Source organism: Haliotis rufescens, unplaced genomic scaffold (genome assembly GCF_023055435.1).
Source record: "Haliotis rufescens isolate VD_foot unplaced genomic scaffold, xgHalRufe1.0.p SCAF_13, whole genome shotgun sequence".
NCBI classification, from domain to species: Eukaryota; Metazoa; Mollusca; class Gastropoda; order Lepetellida; family Haliotidae; genus Haliotis; species Haliotis rufescens.
The window spans coordinates 16,057,721-16,076,967 of NW_025963813.1; the positions used below are offsets into that span (position 1 = coordinate 16,057,721).

The 19,247-nt window shown below is 43.2% G+C and overlaps 1 protein-coding gene across 12 annotated transcripts in view; it reads left to right on the plus strand.

Moving 5' to 3' along the window:
• Positions 1–19,247, plus strand: part of LOC124122540 (arginine-glutamic acid dipeptide repeats protein-like) — a 173,778-nt gene that overhangs the window by 86,335 nt on the left and 68,196 nt on the right. For all 12 annotated transcript variants that reach the window (XM_046485593.2, XM_048394240.1, XM_048394242.1 and 9 more), the window contains 3 exons: positions 3,562–3,715; positions 5,873–6,006; positions 9,143–9,242. In XM_046485593.2, the coding sequence (XP_046341549.2) occupies positions 3,562–3,715; positions 5,873–6,006; positions 9,143–9,242 (388 nt within the window). The remainder of the gene's footprint in view (positions 1–3,561; positions 3,716–5,872; positions 6,007–9,142; positions 9,243–19,247) is intronic.

The following is a 19,247-nucleotide window of genomic DNA, read 5'->3' on the forward strand; positions in this document are numbered from 1 at the left end:
TGTAGCCAGCACCCCTGTCCTGTAGCCAGCACCCCTGTCTTGTAGCTAGTACCCTGTCCTGTAGCCAGTGTCCCCTGTCCTGTAGTCAGTGCTCCGAATTCTGAAGCCAGTGTTCCCTGTCCTGTAGCCAGTACCCCCTGTCCTGTAGTCAGTACCCCCCATCCTGTCGTCAGAACCCGTCAGTACCCCCTGTCCTGTAGCCAGCACCCCTGTCCTGTAGCCAGCACCCCTGTCCTGTAGCCAGCACCCCTGTCCTGTAGCCAGTACCCCGTCCTGTAGCCAGCACCCCTGTCCTGTAGCCAGTATCCCTGTCCTGTAGCCAGTACCCCATCCTGTAACCAGTACCCCCTGTCCTGTAGCCAGTACCCCGTCCTGTGTCAGCAACCCCTGTCAGTACCCCCTGTCCTGCACCCAGTACCCCCTGTCCTGTTGCCAGTACCCCGTCCTGTAGCCATCACCCCCTGTCCTGTAGCCAGCACCCCTGTCCTGTAGCCAGTACCCCGTCCTGTAGCCAGTACCCCATCCTGTAGCCAGTACCCCGTCCTGTAGCCAGTACCCTGTCCTGTAGCCAGTACCCCCTGTCCTGTAGCCAGCACCCCTGTCCTGTAGCTAGTACCCCGTCCTGTAGCCAGCACCCCTGTCCTGTAGCCAGTACCCCTGTCCTGTAGCCAGTACCCCATCCTGTAGCCAGTACCCCCTGTCCTGTAGCCAGCACCCCTGTCCTGTAGCCAGTACCCCGTCCTGTGTCAGCAACCCGTCAGTACCCCTGTCCTGCAGCCAGTACCCCCTGTCCTGTTGCCAGTACCCCGTCCTGTAGCCAGTACCCCCTGTCCTGTAGCCAGCACCCCTGTCCTGTAGCCAGTACCCCGTCCTGTAGCCAGTACCCCCTGTCCTGTAGACAGTACCCTGTCCTGTAGCCAGCACCCCGTCCTGTGTCAGCACCCCCTGTCAGTACCCCCTGTCCTGTAGCCAGCACCCGTCCTGTAGCCAGTAGCCCCTGTTCTGCAGCCAATACCCCCTGTCCTTTAGCCAGTGTCCCCTGTCCTGTAGTCAGTGCTCCGAATTCTGAAGCCAGTGTTCCCTGTCCTGTAGTCAGTACCCCCTGTCCTGTAGCCCCTGTCCTGTAGTCAGTAACCCCCATCCTGTCGTCAGAACCCCTGTCAGTACCCCCTGTCCTGTAGCCAGTACCCCCTGTCCCGTAGCCAGCACCCCTGTCCCGTAGCAGGCACCCCTGTCCTGTAGCCAGTACCTTGTCCTGTAGCCAGCACCCCGTCCTGTAACCAGCACCCCTGTCCTGTAGCCAGCACCCCTGTCCTGAAGCCAGTACGCCGTCCTGTGTCAACACCCCCTGTCAGTACCCCCTGTCCTGTAGCCAGCACCCGTCCTGTAGCCAGTACCCCCTGTCCTGTAGTCAGCACCCCTGTCCTGTAGCCAGCACCCCTGTCCTGTAGACAGTACCCCGTCCTGTGTCAGCACCCCTGTCCCGTAGCCAGCACCCCTGTCCTGTAGCAGGCACCCCTGTCCTGTAGCCAGCACCCCTGTCCTGTAGCCAGTACCCCGTCCTGTGTCAACACCCCCTGTCAGTACCCCGTCCTGCAGCCAGTACCCCCTGTCCTGTAGCCAGCACCCGTCCTGTAGCCAGTACCACCTGTCCTGTAGCCAGTACCCCGTCCTGTAACAAGTACCCCGTCCTGTGTCAGCACCCCCTGTCAGTACCCCCTGTCCTGTAGCCAGCACCCGTCCTGTAGCCAGTACCCCCTGTCCTGTAGTCAGCACCCCTGTCCTGTAGCCAGCACCCCTGTCCTATAGACAGTACCCCGTCCTGTGTCAGCACCCCTGTCCCGTAGCCAGCACCCCTGTCCTGTAGCCAGCACCCCTGTCCTGTAGCCAGCACCCCTGTCCCGTAGCCAGCACCCCTGTCCTGTAGCCAGTACCCCGTCCTGCAGCCAGTACCCCCTGTCCTGTAGCCAGTACCCCCTGTCCTGTAGCCAGTACCCCGTCCTGTAGCAAGTACCCCGTCCTGTGTCAGCACCCCCTGTCAGTACCCCCTGTCCTGTAGCCAGCACCCGTCCTGCAGCCAGTACCCCCTGTCCTGTAGCCAGGACCCCGTCCTGTAGCAAGTACCCTGTCCTGTAGCCAGTACCCCGTCCTGTAGCCAGCATCCCCTGTCGGTACCCCCTATCAGTACCCCTTGTCCTGCGGCCAGTAACCCCTGTCCTGTAGCCAGTACCCCGTCCTGTAGCCAGTACCCCCTGTCCTGTAGCCAGGACCCCCTGTCCTGCAGCCAGTGCCTCTTGTCCTGTAGCCATTACCCCCTGTAAGTACCCCGTCCTGTAGCCATTACCCCCTGTAAGTACCCCATCCTGCAGCCAGCACCCCCTGTCAGTACCCCTTGTCCTGCAGCCAGTGCCTCTTGTCCTGTAACCAGTACCCTTGTCCTGTAGCCAGTACCCCCTATCCTTCAGCCAGTACCCCTTGTCCTGCAGCCAGTGCCTCTTGTCCTGTAGCCGATACCCCCTGTCCTGTAGCCTGTTCCCCTTAGTTGTCTATTAAGGCGCCTAAATTCACTGTGCAGAGGTTCATCCTTTGGGCAATCCAGACGCCTATGATTGTAGGTTCCAAATCCGGTTCACCACAATCTAGCGAATCTTGTACTTTTATTGTCTCGAGGGAGTTGAGAAACAAAATAATAATAATGGTGTTACCGCTTTGAACATATGTCAGATAGCAATATGTTGCACTTTGTTGCCGCAAACAACAGCATGGTTGCACATGAGCCACAAAGAACGAGTTTTCCCCGTACAGAGAATAATGACGATATGGTTGCACTCATCTTCCCAAAGGGAAGGGCGTCAACTGACTATAAAAGTCCAGTTTTCATCCTTGCCGAACTAGGCTGGTATTCCGAGTTTACATTTTGGTTGGATATGCATAGTCCAGTCAAATTCATGTTTTGAACTAGACATCCAGTTCAGTTTCAATGTGCAGATTTCGGTCGACTGCAGGATTTGCAAAGCATGTGAACTGCCAACTGTGCGTTGACAGATATTTTGCAAATCTCTTCATGTTTTTAATAAAGTGCACAAGAGATTTGATGTACTTTGTGGGGTATGACCCGTTTTTTTTCAATATAGGTCTTGATCATCGATCAGATCGTAATGACTGCGCCGCCATTTTGTTTGAAGCAAATGCAAGTGATATGAGAGATGGAATCTGACTGGTCAATAGAAGGTACAGAACTCGTAATAGCCACTGGTGGCGCTATGATCGAGCCTGGAAATTCCAGCCTAGTTTTGAAGGGTGAAAACTGGACTTTTATAGAGAGTTAGGGCCCGTTCCTTGGGAAGATGGGTTGCACTGTCTAGCATGGAACAACAATTGTGATTAATTGTTTTACAGCAACAGCCTCAGTGTACAAATACCTAGCAACACATTATTCCACTGCGTTTCACACAACTGTACATGAAGCAATTTAGAAAATCCCTCGGATTCACTGGATATAATTCAGTTGTTTTGTCAAGATGCTCCTCCTCCCATACAGCAGCAAAGTTTGTGTTTCAGCGGGAAGTGCTCTGTAGCTCACTACCAGGACATATACTCGGCCAAGGATCTCGAGCCCAAACCCGACCACTTCTTCTACGTTCTAGGATATAATCCTGAGACCAAGAGACTGGCGACAACGCAGGGCGAGATCCGGGTGGGCTCGAGCCATCAGGTGAGTTGCAATGCACGCTCTAATAACATTCATATCTCAACATTTTTGTCTTTGTGTCACCCCTTGTATTACCTTCTTTAATTACATCCGTGTGCCACCTCTTGTGTTGCCTCCTTTAATGACATCCGTGTGTCATCCCTTGTGTTGCCTCCTTTAATGACATCCCTGTGTCACCCCTTGAATTGCCTCCTTTAATGACATCCGTGTGTCACCCCTTGTGTTGCCTCCTTTAATGACATCCCTGTGTCACCCCTTGAATTGCCTCCTTTAATGACATCCGTGTGTCACCCCTTGTGTTGCCTCCTTTAATGACATCCGTGTGTCACCCCTTGTTTTGCCTCCTTTAATGACATCCGTGTGTCACCCCTTGAATTGCCTCCTTTAATGACATCCGTGTGTCACCCCTTGAATTGCCTCCTTTAATGACATCCGTGTGTCACCCCTTGTGTTGCCTCCTTTAATGACATCCGTGTGTCACCCCTTGTGTTGCCTCCTTTAATGACATCCCTGTGTCACCCCTTGAATTGCCTCCTTTAATGACATCCGTGTGTCACCCCTTGTGTTGCTTCCTTTAATGACATCCGTGTGTCACCCTTTGTATTGCCTCCTTTAATGACATCCGTGTGCAACCCCTTGTATTGCCTCTTTTAATGACATCCGTGTGCCACCCCTTGTATTGCCTCCTTTAATGACATCTGTGTGCAACCCCTTGTATTGCCTCTTTTAATGACATCCGTGGGTCACCCCTTGTATTGCCTCCTTTAAATAACATCCTGGTGTCACCCCTTGTATTGCCTCCTTTACTGACATCCGTGTGTCACCCCTTGTGTTGCCTCCTTTAATGACATCCGTATGTCACCCCTTGTATTGCCTCCTTTACTGACATCCGTGTGCAACCCCTTGTATTGCCTCCTTTACTGACATCCGTGTGTCACCCCTTGTATTGCCTCCTTTACTGACATCCGTGTGCAACCCCTTGTGTTGCCTCCTTTAATGACATCCGTGTGTCACCCCTTGAATTGCCTCCTTTAAATAACATCCGTGTGTCACCCCTTGAATTGCCTCCTTTAATGACATCCGTGTGCAACCCCTTGAATTGCCTCCTTTAATGACATCAGTGTGTCACCTCTTGTGTTGCCTCCTTTAATGACATCCGTGTGCCACCCCTTGTGTTGCCTCCTTTAATGACATGCGTGTGTCACCCCTTGTTTTGCCTCCTTTAATGACATCCGTGTGTCACCCCTTGTGTTCCCCCCTTTAATGACATGCGTGTGTCACCCCTTGTTTTGCCTCCTTTAATGACATCCGTGTGTCACCCCTTGTGTTCCCCCCTTTAATGACATCCGTGTGTCACCCCTTGTTTTGCCTCCTTTAATGACATCCGTGTGTCACCCCTTGTGTTCCCCCCTTTAATGACATCCGTGTGTCACCCCTTGTTTTGCCTCCTTTAATGACATCCGTGTGTCACCCCTTGAATTGCCTCCTTTAATGACATCCGTGTGTCACCCCTTGTGTTGCCTCCTTTAATGACATCCGTGTGTCACCCCTTGTGTTGTCTCCTTTAATGACATCCGTGTGCCACCTCTTGTGTTGCCTCCTTTAATGACATCCGTGTGTCACCCCTTGAATTGCCTCCTTTAATGACATCCGTGTGTCACCCCTTGTGTTGCCCCCTTTAATGACATCCGTGTGTCACCCCTTGTGTTGTCTCCTTTAATGACATCCGTGTGTCACCCCTTGTGTTGCCCCCTTTAATGACATCCGTGTGTCACCCCTTGTGTTGCCCCCTTTAATGACATCCGTGTGTCACCCCTTGTATTGCCTCCTTTAATGACATCCGTGTGTCACCCCTTGTGTTGCCTCCTTTAATAACATCCGTGTGTCATCCCTTGAATTGCCTCCTTTAATGACATCTGTGTGTCATCCCTTGAATTGCCTCCTTTAATGACATCTGTGTGTCATCCCTTGAATTGCCTCCTTTAATGACATCTGTGTGTCACCCCTTGTATTGCCTCCTTTAATGACATCCGTGTGTCATCCCTTGTTGGTTGTCTCCCCCTATCTGACTGTTGGTTGTTTCTCCCTATCTGACTTTGTTGGTTGTCTCCCCTAATGTGGGTTGTCTCCCCCTATCTGACATGTGTTTTGTCTCCCCAGGCTCGACTGCCGGAGTATAAGCCGGATGTGCGCCCACCCGACATGCCGGAGAGCTGTGATAAGCATGAAGATCTCAAATGGCAGCCTTTGTGCGTCATGGACGGTGATCTCATCATGTACCTCCGCGCAGCAAGGTGGGTGAAGTCGCAACCTGGTCTCCGGTCCTTGGAAGGGGTTCTGAAGTTGTAGTGCTTATGACAGAGCTCTAGATAAGCTTTTAGTTATTTTACCCATGGGTTTGATTTTGATTGGGTATTCAATTATTTTTTTACACACGTTTCCTTACATTTATACATTTTGACTTGAGAACCTGTTTTGTAACAGGCCCTGTAATTCATTTTAAATCAAATGAATAGAAGTATACAAGTATTTTACTGAATCCAACTGTTGGTTAATGAATTTCGCGATTGGCAGACACGCAATCATTTTTACGAAAAGTTGTAATATTTGCATTAGTGTTATTAAAAGTTTTTGTTGCATATTTGATATGCTATGGATTTGATTTGTCTGCATAATTCCGTTTTCAGTGCGTATTTTACGCAAATACACAGTTTATCTACAGCTCTGTTATTGCTTTGCAGTGGTTATTACATTGAAGTTTCTCCATTGCAGTGTTTAATTCATTGCAGTTATTCCATAGCAGTGGTTGTTACATGTTGAAGTTATTACATTGACGTTATTTCATGGCAGAAGTTACATATTACATAACAGTAGCTATGTCTGGAGGTCTGTCTGTGTCTTGGCTGCTTTAGTCAGTGGGGACCCATAAGTGGACTGATGGCGTGTCACGTTGGTTTGCCTGGTCCACTCACTCACTCACTCATGCACTGTAAATCTCAGGCCCTCCTGAATTTTTATCTTTTTAATTTACCAATCTCTACTTATAAGGAACCCATGAAGATCCTGTGTAAAATACGTCTTCAGCAACCCATGCTTGCCGTAAAAGGCGAATATGCTTGTTGTAACAGGCGACTAACAGCATCATGGTTTTATGCATGTCATCATATCCAAATTGCGTGGATTGATGCTATTGATGTCAATCACTGGATTGCCTGGTTCAGACTCGATTATTTACAGACCGCTGTCATATAGCTGAATTATTGCTGAGTTCAGCATTAATCAATAAACAAACAAACTTATTAGACGTAGTGTTGGACTTGACTTCAATATCTTTTGCATTTATGGAGGTATAAACATAAACATAGCAGAATTTTGCAAGTTTATGCCTACATAAATGCAAAAAATATTGAAGCCAATTCATATAAATATATATGTCAACAATAATAACTTCACAGACTGCTTATATTGACGCCCACTGAAGATCTGGGGTAGAATAGGTCTTCAGCAACCCATGCTTGCTGTAAAAGGCGACTATGCTTGTCGAAAGAGGCGACTAATGGGATTGGGTGGTCAGGTTCGCTGACTTTGTTGATATATGTCATCGATCCCAATTGCTTGGATCAATGCTCATGATATTAATCCCTGGATTGTCTGACTTGATTATTTACAGACCACCATCATATAGCTTGAATATTGCAGTGAAGTGTTAAACACACAAACAAACAAAAGAAAAGTGAATGATTGAGTGAAAGATTGATTTTTGGCAGGAAATAACTTAAGCATGGTTTACATGCACACATTTACCCCGAGAGATAAGTTACGTTATATGAACATGTTTTTAAAATTTACTCCAGGGGGGTGTTAAAAAAACCCACCTCAATAAGCGGAGCAAATTTCGTACCCTCATGGGGTATATTTACCCCCTTGGCCAAAGTAGTGCATATAAGCTTGGCTCTAGTTGATTACAGTGACATCAAATATTGATGATAATATCTGTATCAAATGTGAGTATATATGTATTATATTAATATATCAAGGCATATAACCCATGAATATATATACGTGAAATATAGCAATAATTGTACTGATATGAATATGAAAAAAAATATAATAATGATTATTAACACAATGGCTCTGTGAATATTTATGAGCTGTATACAGTACCAAGCAAGGTAGTACACAGATGTTGGTCCCAGGTGTGTGATAACAGAGGCTGCCATCTTGTTCTCAGGTAATTTCTGAAGCTGACACCGGGCTTGGCGGTCTAGAAATCTGATACAACTGTCACTCTCGACAGCTATTTTGTTCTTTCATAATTAACGTCGTGAATTGTAAGGAGAGTGTATCATGATGGTTGCTTTAAGCATATCCTTTCTTAGGGTGGGTCAATTATTTACTGTCCTTTCATTGTGTTAGATAGCGCCAGGCAGGTAACCGGATGTGGTAGGCAATGTTTCTGCTGTTCGCTTAATTGATTGCAGCTGACGTGGTTGGCAAAGCAAGGATTCTGTGGAGGATATTGCCATGTGGCTTGTTCTTTGTTTTATCCATTTCATATAGTTGAGTGTGTGGAACAGTGTGTTTGGTGATGGGGCTATGTGATCGTATTCCCTGGCTGCCGCTGCTAAGGAGAGAGCTGTCATTGTTACCTTGTGATACTAGATACATTCCCAGCTTCATCTTGGCTGTTATAGGTTTTATCCCCTTACAGAAGAAGGAAGATGTGTCTTCATGTAAATGTTTATAATATAGCAGTCTCGTTACTTCAATGTTCCATTAGATCCAGGGTGCTTCAGGGTTCATCAAACTTATCTAGTCAACGAGGTCGTGAATTCACTCCCACATCTAGCCAACACAACAATCAGGTCATGTATCCACTCCCACATCTAGCCAACATATGTCAATGAGGTCATGTATTCACTTCCACATCTAGCCAACACATCAATGAGGTCATGTATTCACTCCCACAGCTGGTCAGCACATGTCAATGAGGTCATGTATTCACTTCCACATCTAGCCAACATATGTCAATGAGGTCATTTTATCACTTCCACATCTAGCTAACATGTCAATGAGGTCATGTATCCACTCCCGCATCTAACCAACACATCAATGAGGTCATGTATTCACTTCCACATCTAGCCAACACTTCAATGAAGTCATGTATCAACTCCCACATCTAGCCAATACATCAATGAGGTCATGTATTCACTCCCACAGCTGGTCAGCATATGTCAGTGAGGTCATGTTATCACTTCCACATCTAGCCAACACATCAATGAAGTCATGTATCAACTCCCACATCTAGCCAATACATCAATAAGGCCATGTCCTCACTCCCACATCTGGCCAACTCCTGAGGTCGTGTTTTACCAGACATGTCACGATGCATATGTCTGCCTCTGTACGACAATGTGTGTTTTGTTGCAGGAGTATCGCAGCCTTCGCGGGGATGTGTGATGGAGGCTCCACGGAGGACGGTTGCCAGGCAGCTTCCATGGACGAGACAACCATCAATGCCATGGACATTGTGAGTGCAGCTTATTCCATAACCAGCTTCTTCAATATCCTTGTCAACATATTGTATAAAGATACACATCATATTGTTTCCCATATATTATAATGATGTATCACACACACCCTGTGTCTAACTCTGGAGGGGTGGGTGGATGGGTGTTTGGGTGCTGGGATTCTTTTAAAAAATAATTGTGCCAAAAAAAAGTGTTGAAAAAAAAGAAATTGTCTGCCACAATACAATACATTGATGCAAGATGATTATTTAAAAGTATTTAGGCTCATAGTTTAATATAAATTGAATCTGGTTTTGCTGAAAAAATGTTTTCTTCATACATTGTGCCACTTTCAGGCTGATGGTCCAATCTTGTGGCATTTTTACTACAAACCATTGTCACTGTACACATTTCTTAATACACATTGGGGGGGCACGGGTGGCCCAGTTGTCTAAGGCAACACGATTGGCTGTGCAGAGTTGCGTCCCTTGGGCACGCCAGAAACCTATGATTGTTGGTTCGAATCCCGGTTCTCCCCAATTATGTTTCTAGGTTTGTCAGCACCATACCCGTGCTTGTGGGTTTCACCGAAGTGGTAAACACCTGCATCACTTCGGGCTTTCCATCCACATTAAGCTGACACGCCACGATATAACTGGAATACTGTTAAAAGCGGCTTTAAACCCAACTCACTCACTCACTCACTCACTCACTAAGACACATTGGAATATAGTTTTTACTGCCCTCCATTGTCAGTGTGTGTAGTTGTTAATGTACACCATTGTCAGTGTATGTAGTTGTTAATGTACACCATTGTCAGTGTATGTAGTTGTTAATGTACACCATTGTCAGTGTATACAGTTGTTAATGTACACCATTGTCAGTGTATGTAGTTGTTAATGTACACCATTGTCAGTGTGTGTAGTTGTTAATGCACACCATTGTCAGTGTATGTAGTTGTTAATGCACACCATTGTCAGTGTATGTAGTTGTTAATGTACACCATTGTCAGTGTGTGTAGTTGTTAATGCACACCATTGTCAGTGTATGTAGTTGTTAATGCACACCATTGTCAGTGTATGTAGTTGTTAATGTACACCATTGTCAGTGTATGTAGTTGTTAATGTACACCATTGTCAGTGTATGTTGTTGTTAACACACAGCACTTTCAGTGTGTGTAGTTAATTCACACCATTATCAGTGTGTGTAGTTGTTAATGCACACCATTGTCAGTGTATGTAGTTGTTAATGTACGCCATTGTCAGTGTATGTAGTTGTTAATGCACACCATTGTCAGTGTATACAGTTGTTAACAAACAGCACTTTCAGTTTGTGTTGTTGTTAATGCACACCATTGTCAGTGTATACAGTTGTTAACACACAGCACTTTCAGTTTGTGTTGTTGTTAATGCACACCATTGTCAGTGTATACAATTGTTAACATACACCATTGTCAGTGTATAAAATTGTTAACAAACACCATTGTCAATGTATACAATTGTTAACATACACCATTGTCAATGTATACAATTGTTAACATACACCATTGTCAGTGTATACAGTTGTTAATGCACACCATTGTCAGTGTATGTAGTTGTTAATGCACACCACTGTCAGTGTATGTAGTTGTTAATGCACACCATTGTCAGTGTATGTAGTTGTTAATGTACACCATTGTCAGTGTATGTAGTTGTTAATGTACACCATTGTCAGTGTGTGTAGTTGTTAATGCACACCATTGTCAGTGTATGTAGTTGTTAATGTACACCATTGTCAGTGTATGTAGTTGTTAATGCACACCATTGTCAGTGTATACAGTTGTTAACACACAGCACTTTCAGTGTGTGTTTTTGTTAATGCACACCATTGTCAGTGTATACAGCTGTTAACACACAGCACTTTCAGTTTGTGTTGTTGTGAATGCACACCATTGTCAGTGTATACAATTGTTAACATACACCATTGTCAGTGTATAAAAAATTGTTAACAAACACCATTGTCAATGTATACAATTGTTAACATACACCATTGTCAATGTATACAATTGTTAACATACACCATTGTCAGTGTATACAGTTGTTAATGCACACCATTGTCAGTGTATGTAGTTGTTAATGCACACCACTGTCAGTGTATGTAGTTGTTAATGCACACCATTGTCAGTGTATACAGTTGTTAACACACAGCACTTTCAGTGTGTTGTTGTTAATGCACACCATTGTCAGTGTATACAATTGTTAACTTACACCATTGTCAGTGTATATGGTAAATTATCCACACCATTGTCAGTGTATGCGGTTGTTAACAATATCAGTGTATGGTCATTGTTAACACACAACACTTTCAGTGTGTGTAGTTGTTAATGCACACCATTGTCAGTGTATGTAGTTGTTAATGCACACCATTGTCAGTGTATGTAGTTGTTAACACACAGTACTTTCAGTGTGTGTAGTTAATGCACACCATTGTCAGTGTATGTAGTTGTTAACATACACCATTGTCAGTGTATACAATTGTTAACATACACCATTGTCAGTGTAAACAATTGTTAACATACACCATTGTCAGTGTATACAATTGTTAACATACACCATTGTCAATGTATACAATTGTTAACATACAACATTGTCAGTGATTACAATTGTTAACATAAAACATTGTCAGTGTATACAATTGTTAACATACAGCACTTTCAGTATGTGTAGTTAATGCACACCATTGTCAGTGTATGTAGTTGTTAACACACAGCACTTTCAGTGTGTGTAGTTGTTAATGAACACCAGTGTCAGTGTATGTAGTTGTTAATGCACACCATTGTCAGTGTATGTAGTTGTTAACACACAGCACTTTCAGTGTGTGTTGTTGTTAATGCACACCTTTGTCAGTGTATACAATTGTTAACATACACCATTGTCAGTGTATACAATTGTTAACATACACCATTGTCAGTGTATACAATTGTTAACATACACCATCGTTATTGGTTACAATTGTTAACATACACCATTGTCAGTGTATGCAATTGTTAACATACACCATTGTTGGTGTATACAATTGTTAACATACACTAATATCAGTGTATACAATTGTTAACATACACATTCGTCATTGGATACAATTGTTAACATACACCAATGTCAGTGGATACAATTGTTAACATACACCATTTTTCATTGTATTTGATTGTTATCATACACCATTGTCAGTGGATACAATTGTTAACATACACCATTGTCAGTGTATACAATTGTTAACATACACCATTGTCAGTGTATACAATTGTTAACATACACCATTGTCAGTGGATACAATTGTTAACATACACCTTTGTCAGTGTATATGATTGTTCACATACACCAATGTCAGTGGATACAATTGTTAACATACACCATTGTCAGTGTATAAACTTGTTAACATACATCATTGTCAGTTAATACAGTCAATGCACACCATTGTCAGTGTATACGGTTGTTAACGTACATTGTATAATTGACACCAGTTTTGCCGTTGTGCCAAGAACTAATCACTGCCAAGCCTGTCAAATAACTAGGTAATGTAATTCCAAGCGCATTCACTTCCACAAATGTTGCGTGTTTGATATACTGCTTGATGCTTCCTGGCATTCACTGAGCTAAGTGTAAACACAGTGTGAAGAGACAAGCCGGAGGCCCTTATGTGATAGTCCATGCAGAGTTATCTCCCCTATGTACATCTCCTTCCAAGAGACCAACATGTTGTGGTAATTGTCAGCTTGGGTGGTCCGTAGTGCCGTGCTGGGGTCAGTGGGATGCTCACAGGCAGCAGTGGAGGCCCCCTGACAGTCGGTGCCAGTCCCAGGCGGCTCTCCACTTGTGCAGGCTTTACCTTCTCCCAGCCATGTTTTGATAGGAATCATTTGGCAATATTACCCCAGCACTATCGGAGGTTTTCCTGGGTATCCGGTTTCTTCTTGTGATGCCAATGAAGTCATGCTAGGCTCCTTCGTCTTGCGGAGTGGTGATGGAAAAAACTGATATTTTGTGTAAATATTCAAGCATAATATTTCTTGTTGTAAAAGGGGAAACCATTATTGTGGTCTTGACTTGACTGGCGGAGGAATTCCATGACTCATTGTGGGAGATTGGTTCTGATTCCGTGGACGCTATCTCACTGGCGTGTGTTCTGTGGGGTGTATGTTGTAGACTGGAATAACAGATAGCAAACAATCTTCATTGTTCAGTCGCCTGGTTAACTGATGTCAGATATTATCAGATGTGAGCCTGGACTTCCTAGAGTTATCCTTCCTTGTGGAAGACCATCTCATTCAAGAACGTTGATGTTTCTCTTTGGGGAGGAGAGTCGAGATTTGATACATTTTAGGCAAATCAGATCACCCTGAAACAGCTTCTCATTTAGTTGTTGTTTTGAAAGGTGATAAGAACTGTTCGGAATATTTGAAACTGGGCCTCTCTTCTCAGTGCTAAGCAGCCTCAAGCTGTTCTCAGCACACAGCTTCAGGAGCTGGTAAGGGGCAGTCGGGTAGCCTAATGGTTAAGGCGTTCGCTCGTCACGCCAAACACCTGGGTTCGATTCCTGACACGGGTACAATGTGTGAAGCCCATTTCTGGTGTCCCCCTCCGTGATATTGCTGGAATATTGCTAAAAGCGGTGTAAAACCATACTCACTCACTCACTTACTCACTCAGGAGCTGGTACAGTTTCCATGCTGCTGGAAAAGGGAATTAATATCTTAATAAATTGTGTTACTTCATATTGATATATCAACCAAACTCTTTAACTTGGACTCAATATAGTATGTATATTAGCATCATAATAGGGCCTCCCTGTGGGGATTCTGGGTAAGAATTGGTCCCCTGCAGCCTGTGCTGGTCTCCCTGTGGGGATTCTGGGTAAGAATTGGTCCCCTGCAGCCTGTGCTGGTCTCCCTGTGGGGATTCTGGGTTAGAATTGGTCCCCTGCAGCCTGTGCTGGTCTCTCTGTGGGGATTCCTGGTTAGAATTAGTTCCCTGCAGCCTGTGCTGGTCTCTCTGTGGGGATTCCGGGTTAGAATTGGTCCCCTGCAGCCTGTGCTGGTCTCCCTGTGGGGATTCCTGGTTAGAATTAGTTCCCTGCAGCCTGTGCTGGTCTCTCTGTGGGGATTCCGGGTTAGAATTGGTCCCCTGCAGCCTGTGCTGGTCTCCCTGTGGGGATTCTGGGTTAGAATTTGTCCCCTGCAGCCTGTGCTGGTCTCTCTGTGGGGATTATTCTGGTCTCTGTGGCGATTCTGTGTTAGAATTGGCCCCTTGCAGCCCATGCCAGCCTCAATATGGGAATTCTGGGTCTAAAATGGACCCCAGCTACCTATACTTGTTGTCAGTCACAGATGGATTGGATGGTCAGACTTGGTGACTTGGTAGATTGCATGTCATTGTACCTTGACAGCGAGGATGGTTCAGTGTCTGGTCTAGACTTGTGCTGACTGCAGTGTTCAACAACAACAATCCACTATGATGTGGAATTGGGATGTGATAACTTTATACATCGTACATTCGTCTGTCAATTTTCTGAAATCTTGAAAATTGTTCCATGTCATTGGCAGGTTATGAAAGCAAATAATTGGAGGTGTAATGAAGCCATATGTAATTTCCCTTACAGTTCAACCAGTTGATTAATATCTGCTTAATTTATTTATAATTAGTTGTCACATTATAACAAGCTGCCCATGACAATTTGCACTGTATGTGTTATTAAGAGTGGAATATTCACATACAGGTGTATGTGTTAAGTAGAATATTCACTGATAGGTGTGTGTTAAGTAGAATATTCACTGACAGGCGTATGTGTTAGTGTAGAATACTCACTGACAGGTGTATGTGTTAAGTAGAATATTCACCGACAGGTGTATGTGTTAGTGTAGAATATTTACTAACAGGTGTATGTGTTAATGTAGAATATTTACTGACAGGTGTATGTGTTAGAGTGGAATATTCACTGACAGGTGTATGTGTTAATGTAGAATATGCACTGACAGGTGTATGTGTTCATGTGGAATATTCACTGACAGGTGTATGTGTTGGTGTAGAATATTCACTGACAGGTGTATGTATTAATGTGGAATATTCACTGACAGGTGTATGTGTTGAGTATAATATTCACTGACAGGTGTATGTGTTAATGTAGAATATTCACTGACAGGTGAATGTGTTGAGAAGAATATTCACTGATAGGTGAATGTGTTAGTGTAGAATATCCACTGACAGGTGTATGTGTTAGTGTAGAATATTCACTGACAGGTGAATGTGTTAATGTAGAATATTCACTGACAGGTGAATGTGTTGAGAAGAATATTCACTGATAGGTGAATGTGTTAGTGTAGAATATTCGCTGACAGGTGTATGTGTTAATGTAGAATATTCGCTGACAGGTGAATGTGTTAGTGTAGAATATTCGCTGACAGGTGTATGTGTTAATGTAGAATATTTGCTGACAGGTGAATGTGTTAGTGTAGAATATTCACTGACAGGTGTATGTGTTAATGTAGAATATTCACTGACAGGTGAATGTGTTAGAGTGGAATATTCACTGACATGTGTATGTGTTGAGTGGAATATTCACTGACAGGTGTATGTGTTAAGTACAATATTCACTGACAGGTGTATGTGTTAGTGTAGAATATCCACTGACAGGTGTATGTGTTAATGTAGAATATTCGCTGACAGGTGAATGTGTTAGTGTAGAATATTCACTGACAGGTGTATGTATTAATGTAGAATATTCACTGACAGGTGTATGTGTTAATGTAGAATATTTACTGACAGGTGTATGTGTTAGAGTGGAATATTCACTGACACGTGTATGTGTTAATGTAGAATATGCACTGACAGGTGTATGTGTTCATGTGGAATATTCACTGACAGGTGTATGTGTTGGTGTAGAATATCCACTGACAGGTGTATGTGTTAGTGTAGAATATTCACTGACAGGTGAATGTGTTAAGTAGAATATCCACTGACAGGTGTATGTGTTAGTGTAGAATATTCACTGACAGGTGAATGTGTTAAGTATAATATTCACTGACAGGTGTATGTGTTGGTGTAGAATATTCACTGACAGGTGTATGTGTAAAGTAGAATATTCACTGACAGGTGTATGTGTTAAGTAGAATATTCGCTGACAGGTGTATGTGTTAGAGTGGAATATTCACTGACATGTGTATGTGTTGGTGTAGAATATTCACTGACAGGTGTATGTGTTAATGTAGAATATTCACTGACAGGTGAATGTGTTAGAGTGGAATATTCACTGACATGTGTATGTGTTGAGTGGAATATTCACTGACAGGTGTATGTGTTAAGTACAATATTCACTGACAGGTGTATGTGTTAGTGTAGAATATCCACTGACAGGTGTATGTGTTAATGTAGAATATTCGCTGACAGGTGAATGTGTTAGTGTAGAATATTCACTGACAGGTGTATGTATTAATGTAGAATATTCACTGACAGGTGTATGTGTTAATGTAGAATATTTACTGACAGGTGTATGTGTTAGAGTGGAATATTCACTGACACGTGTATGTGTTAATGTAGAATATGCACTGACAGGTGTATGTGTTCATGTGGAATATTCACTGACAGGTGTATGTGTTGGTGTAGAATATCCACTGACAGGTGTATGTGTTAGTGTAGAATATTCACTGACAGGTGAATGTGTTAAGTAGAATATCCACTGACAGGTGTATGTGTTAGTGTAGAATATTCACTGACAGGTGAATGTGTTAAGTATAATATTCACTGACAGGTGTATGTGTTGGTGTAGAATATTCACTGACAGGTGTATGTGTAAAGTAGAATATTCACTGACAGGTGTATGTGTTAAGTAGAATATTCGCTGACAGGTGTATGTGTTAGAGTGGAATATTCACTGACATGTGTATGTGTTGGTGTAGAATATTCACTGACAGGTGTATGTGTTAATGTAGAATATTCACTGACAGGTGAATGTGTTAGAGTGGAATATTCACTGACATGTGTATGTGTTGAGTGGAATATTCACTGACAGGTGTATGTGTTAAGTACAATATTCACTGACAGGTGTATGTGTTAGTGTAGAATATCCACTGACAGGTGTATGTGTTAATGTAGAATATTCGCTGACAGGTGAATGTGTTAGTGTAGAATATTCACTGACAGGTGTATGTATTAATGTAGAATATTCACTGACAGGTGTATGTGTTAATGTAGAATATTTACTGACAGGTGTATGTGTTAGAGTGGAATATTCACTGACACGTGTATGTGTTAATGTAGAATATGCACTGACAGGTGTATGTGTTCATGTGGAATATTCACTGACAGGTGTATGTGTTGGTGTAGAATATCCACTGACAGGTGTATGTGTTAGTGTAGAATATTCACTGACAGGTGAATGTGTTAAGTAGAATATCCACTGACAGGTGTATGTGTTAGTGTAGAATATTCACTGACAGGTGAATGTGTTAAGTAGAATATTCACTGACAGGTGTATGTGTTGGTGTAGAATATTCACTGACAGGTGTATGTGTAAAGTAGAATATTCACTGACAGGTGTATGTGTTAAGTAGAATATTCGCTGACAGGTGTATGTGTTAGAGTGGAATATTCACTGACATGTGTATGTGTTGGTGTAGAATATTCACTGACAGGTGTATGTGTTAATGTAGAATATTCACTGACAGGTGAATGTGTTAGAGTGGAATATTCACTGACATGTGTATGTGTTGAGTGGAATATTCACTGACAGGTGTATGTGTTAAGTACAATATTCACTGACAGGTGTATGTGTTAGTGTAGAATATCCACTGACAGGTGTATGTGTTAATGTAGAATATTCGCTGACAGGTGAATGTGTTAGTGTAGAATATTCACTGACAGGTGTATGTATTAATGTAGAATATTCACTGACAGGTGTATGTGTTAATGTAGAATATTTACTGACAGGTGTATGTGTTAGAGTGGAATATTCACTGACACGTGTATGTGTTAATGTAGAATATGCACTGACAGGTGTATGTGTTCATGTGGAATATTCACTGACAGGTGTATGTGTTGGTGTAGAATATCCACTGACAGGTGTATGTGTTAGTGTAGAATATTCACTGACAGGTGAATGTGTTAAGTAGAATATCCACTGACAGGTGTATGTGTTAGTGTAGAATATTCACTGACAGGTGAATGTGTTAAGTAGAATATTCACTGACAGGTGTATGTGTTGGTGTAGAATATTCACTGACAGGTGTATGTGTAAAGTAGAATATTCACTGACAGGTGTATGTGTTAAGTAGAATATTCGCTGACAGGTGTATGTGTTAGAGTGGAATATTCACTGACATGTGTATGTGTTGGTGTAGAATATTCACTGACAGGTGTATGTGTTAGAGTGGAATATCCACTGACAGGTGTATGTGTTAAGTACAATATTCACTGACAGGTGTATGTGTTAGTGTAGAATATCCACTGACAGGTGTATGTGTTAGTGTAGAATATTCACTGACAGGTGTATGTGTTAATGTAGAATATTCACTGACAGGTGAATGTGTTAGAGTGGAATATTCACTGACAGGTGTATGTGTTAATGTAGAATATTCACTGACAGGTTAATGTGTTAGTGTAGAATATTCGCTGACAGGTGTATGTGTTAATGTAGAATATTCGCTGACAGGTGAATGTGTTAGAGTACAATATTCGCTGACAGGTGTACGTGTTAGTGTAGAATATTCACATACAGGTGTATGTGTTAGTGTACAATATTCGCTGACAGGTGTATGTGTTAATGTAGAATATCCACTGACAGGTGAATGTGTTAGAGTGGAATATTCACTGACAGGTGAATGTGTTGGTGTAGAATATCGACTGACAGGTGAATGTGTTAGTGTAGAATATTCACTGACAGGTGTATGTGTTAATGTAGAATATTCGCTGACAGGTGAATGTGTTAGTGTAGAATATCCACTGACAGGTGTATGTGTTAATGTAGAATATTCACTGACAGGTGAATGTGTTAGTGTA